General features: G+C 50.4%; 1 protein-coding gene across 2 annotated transcripts; it reads left to right on the top strand.

Moving 5' to 3' along the window:
* Window positions 1-23: 23 nt before the first annotated feature.
* LOC111846159 (peptidyl-prolyl cis-trans isomerase FKBP4-like) lies at window positions 24-8,578 on the top strand. Of its 2 annotated transcripts, none has more exons than XM_023816102.2 (10): window positions 24-2,366; window positions 3,532-3,676; window positions 3,822-3,964; window positions 4,118-4,238; window positions 4,399-4,555; window positions 5,087-5,177; window positions 5,515-5,598; window positions 6,344-6,529; window positions 6,620-6,859; window positions 7,499-8,578. In XM_023816102.2, the coding sequence occupies exons 1-10, from the start codon at window positions 2,271-2,273 to the stop codon at window positions 7,580-7,582; spliced, it is 1,347 nt and encodes a 448-aa protein (XP_023671870.1). In that variant the 5' UTR covers window positions 24-2,270; the 3' UTR covers window positions 7,583-8,578. The 2 variants fall into 2 exon arrangements, with proteins under 2 accessions (XP_023671870.1, XP_023671871.1); XM_023816103.2 differs by having other exon boundaries at window positions 26-2,366; window positions 7,505-8,578.
* Window positions 8,579-9,565: the final 987 nt, after the last annotated feature.

The raw sequence follows: 9,565 nt of genomic DNA, 5'->3' as shown, positions 1-9,565 counted from the left end.
CTCCAGCAGTCAGAGCTGGTCAGTGATGTACCTGCTCCAGACGCCTGGTATTCCTGGGCACCATTCTGACATTCGTAACTGCTGGGACGCTTTTCACAGCAGTTATGTATTAGTTCTTTTTAAATCGTAATGATTGATTGGAATTCATACAGCAATATATTATTAAGAATTATCCATCTATTTCCAAGCCACCTATCCTGCTGTGTGTCACGAGGCATTAAGTATCTTGGGCAATAATGTGATTTCCACAATTGTATCCAGGAAATTTCTGTTCAGGGGATGTTCGTACCTTCTGGTTTAGGGTTACCTGCTGTAAATGTGGAGTTCAGCTTCCACCATCCACTTCAGGAAGATCTCATTGGAGAGGTTACTGCAAAGGGGACCAAGGTTCGGAAAGCGGAGAAAGCAAGACCATCACGGAGATTAGGCCCACCAACGAAGAAGGTCAGAGAGGAGAAAGGGAGGCAATCATTTTTCAGTTATCTTAATGAAAACCGTGAGAGAAAAAGGACTTTGTCAGAGGCAGGGCTGCAAGACGAGGTACAGGCCCTCAGCCAGCAACATGCAGCCATTTAAAGCATCGTTTTGGCTACTGAAGTGCCACTCAGGCCTCACAAAGAGAAATTTCTACCAAAAAAAAAAACACTTAAGTAAATAAGAGGAACAGTGACACACAGAGGTGAAGTGAGATGAGTTAATACACGTGAAATACTGCGAGCAGGACCGTAAGGAAAACGGGGTCATGGGTGAGATGCGATGGAGCTGAGTGTGAGAGCCAGTCTCAGCCATACACTGAAAGCCAACCTGGTACTGACGCGTAATAACGCATCCAGCAAAGCTGAACGCCTGTGCGAGGAAAGGAGCAGAAAGCGGCAGCCCGAAGCCGGGGTGGCACCCTAAGCAACCTTCACCCCCCACCCCACAAAGCTGTCAGTAAAAATTGTCGAGAGTGGAGGGTAGGCGGTGGTTTCGGCTGTCGATGCACCCTGGGCTATTACATATTAACCTGGCCAGGATCCGCCACTGCAGAAACCGGTTAAAGTGCGCCAGCTGGTTGAAGGATTTCTAGTTTCATTACAGCAGTTTAATAGTCACCAAATTATATAGCAACGTGGTATAAAGAGTAATAAGTTAAATTGTTTGTTTGTTGCGTAACGTCGTGTGCAGGCAACAGGGCTGGACTGGTCATCTGGCATACCGGGCATTTTCCCGGTGGGCCGGAAAATACCAGCCCGTTTGCAGGCGGGGAGTTACCTTCAGGCGGGGAGTTACCTGCAGGCGAGGTTAGCGGAGGGTGGCGGCAGCAGCATTACCGAAAGCGATCGCTCCGTGCGCGTTACGGCACTAATTGTTTACGTATTAGTTAGGCTGAAATGTTTTAGGAGAAAATAAAGAAGTGCAATATTACTAAGCTAGGCTTTTACGGGCTCTGCTTTTTCCTGGCTCAATGCCATAGGGAACCGCCTTTCGTCTGCATGGAAATCACGGTTATCAGTCAGAAGTGCCGCAACACCCAAAGCGTCATTTCTGCTTCGGCAAGTTAAAATGTAACACCTCACTAACCTCGCCATGCAACATCAACATCAATAATATACCACGGCACGCTGGCGTTTATAACGGGTCCACTGCTTGTGCGCTTAATGCTTCAATTCCAGCTATATTAACGAAATGAATAAAGGTTGCCTTTATGGGTTTTCCCAATACTTCTTAGACTGTTTCTTTACTTTTTTTACAGTTATCTCCCCCCAGAACTGTGTCCCTGCCGTGGAAACAATTGCGTTATTGCAGCGGACAGACAGCGAGGCGAGGCGCGGTGCGGCCGGCCGGTCAGTGGCCGCCATCGGTCGCTTGGCGGCGATCTCGTTGCCTTTTTTGCTGCAGGCTCCTGCTTAAAACGAGGCGCACTTTGCCGCTTCTCTGGAAAGTTCCCTGCCCTTCCTCTTGCGAAGGAAAAAAGAAAGAGATTTAAGTATCGGCAAAATCCGCCTATAAGGGCTCCGGTCGTGCGCTCGCCGAGGCTATCCAAAGGAAAGTTATAGCCGTGGCTGCGCAGTTCAGTCTGCGTGACTACTGACAAACTTCGCCGCAGCAGATGGATGTCTGCAGATGAAGCTGCTGCATGCTCACCCACTTAACACCAAGTAGTGCTGCTGGTGGCGGTGATCTGCTTTTTCTGGGCGTGCTTCTCCAAAACCCCAGCGCATAGTGCCCCCGCAGGTTTGCGCACGGCGGCGTTTGATCCCACCGACCCGGGGAGACACATCTCCGGCATGACTGCGGAAAAAGTGACCGACGGCGACGCACGGCGCACCTTCCAGATGGAGGGAGAAGATATCACTCTAAAGAAAGATGGAGGGGTGCTTAAGGTATCTGTCTCACTATTTTATTGCATTGGCAGTAGTACGTGCTGTTGGATGATACGTGGTTCACGTATAACCAGCGCCAGAAGAAATGTCCGTTATTATTAGTAGTAGTAGTATTGTTTTTGTTATAGTCATAGTAGTGCTTGTAGTTGTTTACAGCTTGCAATGTGCGTGCGACAGCACGGATGATTGTGGTTTTCGCATGATAATTTCAGGCTCCTATTGTGCATCGCACCTTACCTGTCGCTATGAACTCTTTCCACATGAGCTTCAGTCTGACTATGGCTGGTCCCCGTTGGTCCTGCAGCCGAAGCAAAACCGAGACGCGGGCTGCGATCACGCCGCTCGTACCGTCAGGAGCGCCGCGCTCAGTGCTGTCCAGGGCGGCGGGCTGCTCTCGGGTTTCGAGCAATGGATGTTTGATCGGACGATCTCCTGCATCGTTTTCTTGTTCCCTCTCAGCTGACACCCAAACCTACCCGAGTCCCACCCAAACACGAGTCCAGCGCGCTGCACAAAGCGCGTCCGGCTCCGTCTGTGCAGGACGGGCTCAAATTAACATGCTGAAATTAAGTCGCTTTGTTAGATTATTGTGCATCATCAGCCTGAACGCACTCAACATTATGTTGTATTTCTTTAATAGTATGTTTTCATATCATCATCCCACATTTTCACTTTCATTTTATACTAGTGATTCTCCCGATGCTGAGAACATTTGCACAAGTGCAGGTTTGTTGGGGACGCGCGGCTGATTGTATGTTACGGACTCGCTTTGTGCATCTTCCCAAGGCTGCGAGCTCGGCTGCGCTTCTGCCACACAAAAGCGCACAAAACATGTCGCTCATTCAACCCAAATCACCTGCTTTGTAGATAATGCGTTTTGTAAAAAAAAAACAAAAAACGAACTACTGGTTTACCATTGATATTAAAGTTTGCAGCCCGGCCCTGATGAGCTATTTTACAAATATAATTCAGCCAGTTTTGTCTTAATCTGTCATTAAGTGAAAATGTAATCTCTTCCTTTTAATCGTTTTAACCAATTTAAGTTAAGCTTCTTCATTCTTCTTACTTCCTGGGAGTTAAATTTTTATTGGCAGGTTGGACCTTCTGATTTTCTTTAAAGTGATTCTGCTTAAAGTGTGTTTACTGTTAAAATTTGCCCCCCCAGCTGGTGAAGAAGCAGGGTCATGGGACAGAGCTTCCGATGACAGGCGACAAAGTCTACCTGCACTACGTGGGCACCTTGTTGGACGGCGCCAAGTTCGACTCGAGCCGCGATCGAGAGGAGAAGTTTTCCTTTGAGCTCGGCAAAGGTACCCCTGGCTCACCACGCAGGCACCTGCACACGGAGCGCTGCCTGGACAGGAATCGGGTCCAGGGGCTGAGGAAATGTTTCACAGATGCGAGGGGGTGGAACAAGATCAGAGTGTATGGTGAGAGAGAATTTTTTATTTGCAGGTCAGGTGATCAAGGCCTGGGATCTGGGCGTGGCCAGCATGAAAGCCGGGGAGGTATGCCAGCTCATTTGCAAGCCTGAGTATGCGTACGGGCAAGCCGGCAGCCCGCCAAGCATTCCACCCTGCGCCACGCTGCTCTTCGAGGTAAGGCCGCCTTTCACATGGCTACCGGCGGCCCTCTTGGCTCCTCTCCCCGACTCGTGTTTATTCCTGCGGCCCGTTACCGTGTGCACCTCTGCTCGAGTCCCCGTTTCACTGTGGTTAACGCGTGACCGCCCATCCCACCCTCGTCCACAGATGGAGCTGTTCGCGTTCCACGGGGAGGACGTCACGGAGGACGAGGACGGGGGCGTCGTGAAGCGAATCATCACCAGAGGGGGTGGACACGCCAAACCCAGCGAGGGCTCCCCCGTGCGAGGCAAGGCCGTGCCCTCATGGGACCTCTTCCCGTCGAGGCCGTTTGCTTTTCACCACCTTAGTGTTTGAGAACGTTTTCATGTTGGAAGGGGGTGGAGGTGAACTGGTCCAGCTGGGGGGGTGTTCTTGGTTAACAGGAGGCTGCTATCTGTCCCCCACAGTGACTCTGGAGGGTTCACTGGAGGCCACTGTGTTTGATCGGAGGGAGCTGAGCTTTGAGGTCGGAGATGGAGAGCGTCTGAGCCTGCCTTTGGGTGTGGAGAAAGCCATAATGGCTATGGAGGAGGGCGAGGAGTCGCTCTTCACCCTCACACCGAAGTCAGTGCGGGGGTCGGGGGTCGGGGCTCTGTCCTTAACGGCCTAGAAACCTCACTGGATGTCCCGCTCCGAAATGACCAGTTGCTTGTGTTTTTTTTTATTCTTTTCTGACAGTTTTGCAGTTACATTGTGTGATTAATGTATTACGCCTGTCTGAGTGCTGCTTAATCACAAACAGCTTTTAGTGTATTCATTTAGCACCCTGAGTTAATGTGGTGTTTGCCATATAATGCAAGCATATTTTAACAAGCTGGATTACAATTATGTTTTAAACCTGTTTATGCTAAACTATACAGGAGTTAATTTCAGCTCTGGCTCTTTGGGGTAATTGCTCTATGCTTTGCTATAAATTGTTGTTACCCTCTGTTTCACGGACGCTGTTATGCAGTGCAGTTCGCACTGTAATTAATTAAATGTTTTATGGTTAAGTGCCCTTACCTTGTGCTGCAGTGTTTATATAGAGTCTTTACTGCTGCTTGTGCAGTGTAGTCTGGAGTGCAGCTAAGCCCTTGCTTGCGTTGCCCCCTACAGGTACGGATTCGGAAATGCAGGGAATGCCCAGTTAAACATCCCGGGCGGCGCCAAGCTTCAGTACAGGATTAAGTTGACGTCCTTTGAGAAGGTGGGTGAGGCCGAGGCGCACAGTATGGCACCGATTCACGCTCCTCATCTATAAAACGGCCCCGTTTAATAAACATGTGTTCTTTGGCAGTTAAATCTCTTCCTTCGGTCCGCTCGCGTTCAGCCGCGATCCGCTAATACAGTTTTTAGGTCCCCGCTGTGTTCATGTCGTGCTCGTTTTTATCGTCTCTTTTCCACTTAATTTACTGATCGGCGCAGTAAAACCGTGAGGCTGAGAGTTCCTGCGGAAAAAGCAGCCAGAGAGCGGCCTGCGTGGGGAGGGGGCCTGGCGGCTGTACGCGCCCCAGTGTTTTTAAAATCACTTCGCTTTATTTCAGGCCAAAGAATCCTGGGAAATGGATACAGCAGAGAAAGTGGAGGAGAGCGGGATCGCGAAGGGGAAAGGGACTCAGTACTTTAAGGTTAGTCTGTGTGGTTCCCCTTCGTGTGAACGCAGCCGTGTGTCTCTGTCTGTGTGTCTGTGTGTGTCTCTGTCTGTGTGTGTCTCTGTCTGTGTGTGTCTCTGTCTGTGTGTGTCTGTGTGTGTCTCTGTCTGTGTGTGTCTCTGTCTATGTGTCTGTGTGTGTCTCTGTCTGTGTGTGTCTCTGTCTATGTGTCTGTGTGTGTGTCTCTGTCTGTGTGTGTGTCTCTGTCTGTGTGTCTGTGTGTGTCTCTGTGTCTCTGTCTATGCGTCTGTGTGTGTCTCTGTCTATGCGTCTGTGTGTGTGTCTCTGTCTGTGTGTGTCTCTGTCTGTGTGTGTCTCTGTCTGTGTGTGTGTCTCTGTCTGTGTGTGTGTCTCTGTCTGTGTGTGTGTCTCTGTCTGTGTGTGTGTCTCTGTCTGTGTGTGTGTCTCTGTGTGTGTGTCTCTGTGTCTCTGTCTATGCGTCTGTGTGTGTCTCTGTCTATGCGTCTGTGTGTGTCTCTGTCTATGCGTCGGTGCATGTGTGTTTGTCTCTGTGTATCTGTGCTTATGTCTGTGTGTGTGCGCGCGTCTTTCTCTCCGTCTGTGTCTCTCCGTCTGTGTCTCTGTCTTTGTGTGGTATTTGATGTGGCTCTTTTTATTCATCTATGTTTTTGTGTCCTGATTTGCGATCATTTAGCATTAAACTTAAAAAAGCCCCTCTTTTAGGTGACTGATAAATGACGCCACATCACTGCTCTTTCAGGAGGGGAAGTACAAGCTGGCAGTGGGCCAGTACAAGCGGATCGTCGCCTGGCTGTCCCGCGAGTCTGGCCTGCGGGGAGAGGACGAGCGGAAGGTGCGGGCCCTGCAGCTGGCAGCCCACCTCAACCTGGCCATGTGCTACCTGAAGATGCACGATGTGGGCAGGGCACTGGACAACTGCAACAAGGTGTGCGCCCTCTGCTGTTAGGACTTGGTATCACGCAAACTGTCTGACATTTGGTTGCTTAAGCAAGAGTGCCTCCCATCTCCCCTACAGGCTCTGGAGCTGGACGACACCAATGAGAAGGCCCTGTTCCGGCGTGGAGAGGCCCTCTTCGCCATGAAGGAGTACGAGCGAGCCCGGGACGACTTCCGGAGGGTTCAGCGGCTGTACCCCGCCAACAAGGCTGCCAGGACACAGGCGCTGATCTGTCAGCGGCAAATCCGCGAGCAGCACGAGAAAGACAAGCGTCTCTATGCCAACATGTTCCGCAAGTTCGCGGAGAGGGATGCCAAGGTGAGTGGGCGGCGACGCCTGGGAGCCTCGCCCCCAAACTGGCCATCTAGCTGGAGTATGGAATAGTCTTCCTGCTAGTGTAGCACTAGGAAATTAGCAGGAGAACATTTTAAAATGAATTTGAGGAAGCACTTATTTACAAAGCGTGTAGTTAGAGTATGGAATAGTCTTCCTGCTAGTGTAATGCAGGCTAAAACCTTGGGTTCCTTTAAATCAGAGCTAGATAAGACAGCTCTCAGGTATTAGTTTAGTTCTTCCCAAACGAGCTTGATGGGCCGAATGGCCTCCTCTCGTAAATTTCTTATGTTCAATTGTCTCCCAGCCCACAGAAATCTGGGCTCTCAACTCAGGATGGAAAATGATTTAGCAGTTTTTATTGGAGGCAGTTTGAAAAGTATGGAAACTTCTAAACAGTTTCATGGTACACTTTTTTTGATTAGCTTAATTGCTTTCAACAGGAAATGGGGGGAAAAATATCTTTTGGTAAATTATATTAGTGGCTTGTAGGGACTGCTCTTCACCACAAGGTGGCAGGTATGTTTTGTTTTTATAGCAGTTGCTATGTTATTGCTGTAAGAGCAAGTGAAACCGGCCTCGGAGTCCAAAAATCCATTAATCTTGTTTATGATGATCTGTAAGTTACAGAGGGAGTCGTGCAAGAATGGGAAGAACAGCGCACTGGACTTCGAGGAGTACGGGAAGCAGGACCAAATGGCGACATAAGGCCCTTTCCTTTTGTCCAGTTCCTTTGTGTTTTTTTTTTTTTTAAGCTGTACAGCATGTCTGTGTGTGTCTGAGGGTGTCTCTCGAGCTGTTCGCCGTTCATGCTTTCTGCGGCAAGCGGATAAAAGCCGTGATTTGTGCTGGAGTCTTAATATTTTCCGTACTGCTGAACATAGCTGTAGCCTCAGCATAATCATCCTTACAATCACCATTGCCTTTGGTGGGCTTGCTGACATGTTTATAGATTCCATTGTTCTCTGCTGGCGGGAAGAAATCCTCTTGTTCTGAGGCATCATCTGATTGGCTGACGGTCTCGTTCTGGTCACCTGACCGGCGACAATCCCGACGCCGACTCAAGGGCTATTCCTTCGGGTTTGCTCGTCCTCGCTGAGAAGGTGAGGGCCAGTGACCTCCACCCAAACCTCGACTTTCTGCTCCACGTGAGACACCAGCTGAGCAGAAGACGGAGACGCAATCCCTGGGATGAGCGCATGGCACCTTGCGTCCTTGGCGAGCGAGAGACCAAAGAAAAGACGGTTTTGGTGCTACGGACTTGAGGGTCAGACCTCGTCACAGCAGGTCACTGATGTAGCAGCAGTGGCTCGTTTTGTAATATGCAATAGAACCTGTAGCATGCATATTTTTCTGGTTACACTAGTTTGATTTTTATGTTTTTCTTTCAGTGTATTTCTTGTGTAAGCTATTTGTAAACACATTTGTATGGTGAATATTTAAGCTGGAATCTGCAGCCGATTTGCAGGTACAAACCAGTGTCAATGAGCCCTTGGCAGGAAGATACACGGCAGCTAGTGGCCAGGGCTCAGCTGTAAGCGCCGCCGCTGCAATGAGGGGCCCGATTGTCGAGTTGCTGAACATCCTCTGTGGCTTTGGCTGCAGCCCACATCTCTGTGACCTGCTTCCTCCGGGTCTCATGTGCCATAAGGGAGGCCTGCACAGATCTGCTGAAGGCAATAAATCTCGACTGCCCACCTCCCAGCATCGCCTCAGTTGTTGTTGATGCTCTGTTGAATTAAGGGAATTTCTGTGGTGACCTGAAATTCGACGGCGTGGCTGCAATCGACACCCTTTTGTAAAGCAGAATGTAGAAAAATTGGTGGGGGAAATCGTCACAGAGAGTTGACACACCGTCTTGACACAACATCAAGGTGATCATTTAATTGGGGGGAAAAAACCCTGGATTATAAGTGATGGCACTTTTTCACTGGCACACAGGAACCAAGCCGTACCCGAGACCTACGGCAAAGAGAATCTAGTCACAGCGTGGTTCGGTTTTCCACTGCAGATGGATCGGCTCGGTGAAGGTGCTGTTCAGTTTGGAGAGTGACGGAAAACCGAAGAGAAGTTTGTGAGGAAATTCTCTTTTTGCCTCCCGTCTTGCCCTCTGTAGGTAAGTGTAAGCTTGGCAGCAAAGGGCAGCTGCTTGGAGGGCTGTCCAGGGAGCAGGGGGTTAAGGGCCTTGAACAAAGAGCCACCGGCGTGCTGAGGCGGGGCTCAAACCAGCGACCTCGGGGAGCAGGGGGTTAAAGAGCCACAGGCGTGCTGAGGCAGGCCTCAAACCAGTGACCTCAGAGAGCAGGGGTTTAACAAAGAGCCACCGGCGTGCTGAGGTGGGCCTCAAACCAGCGACCTCAGGGAGCAGGGGGTTAAGGGCCTTGAACAAAGAGTCACCGGCGTGCTGAGGCGGGCTTCAAACCAGCGACCTCAGGGAGCAGGGGCTTAAGGGCCTTGAACAAAGAGCCACCATTGTGCTGAGGTGGGCCTCAAACCAGTGACCTCAGGGAGCAGGGGGTTAAGGGCCTTGAACAAAGAGGCACCGGCGTGCTGAGTTGGGCCTCAAACCAGCGACCTCGTGGAGCAGGGGGGTTAAGGGCCTCGAACAAAGAGCTACCGGCGTGCTGAGGCGGGCCTCAAACCAGCGACCTCATGAAGCAGGGGGTTAAGGGCCTCGAACAAAGAGCCACC

Source organism: Paramormyrops kingsleyae, chromosome 3 (genome assembly GCF_048594095.1).
Source record: "Paramormyrops kingsleyae isolate MSU_618 chromosome 3, PKINGS_0.4, whole genome shotgun sequence".
NCBI classification, from domain to species: Eukaryota; Metazoa; Chordata; class Actinopteri; order Osteoglossiformes; family Mormyridae; genus Paramormyrops; species Paramormyrops kingsleyae.
The sequence above is the reverse complement of the archived record's forward strand: the minus strand, read 5'-3'. Positions and strand labels throughout refer to the sequence as shown.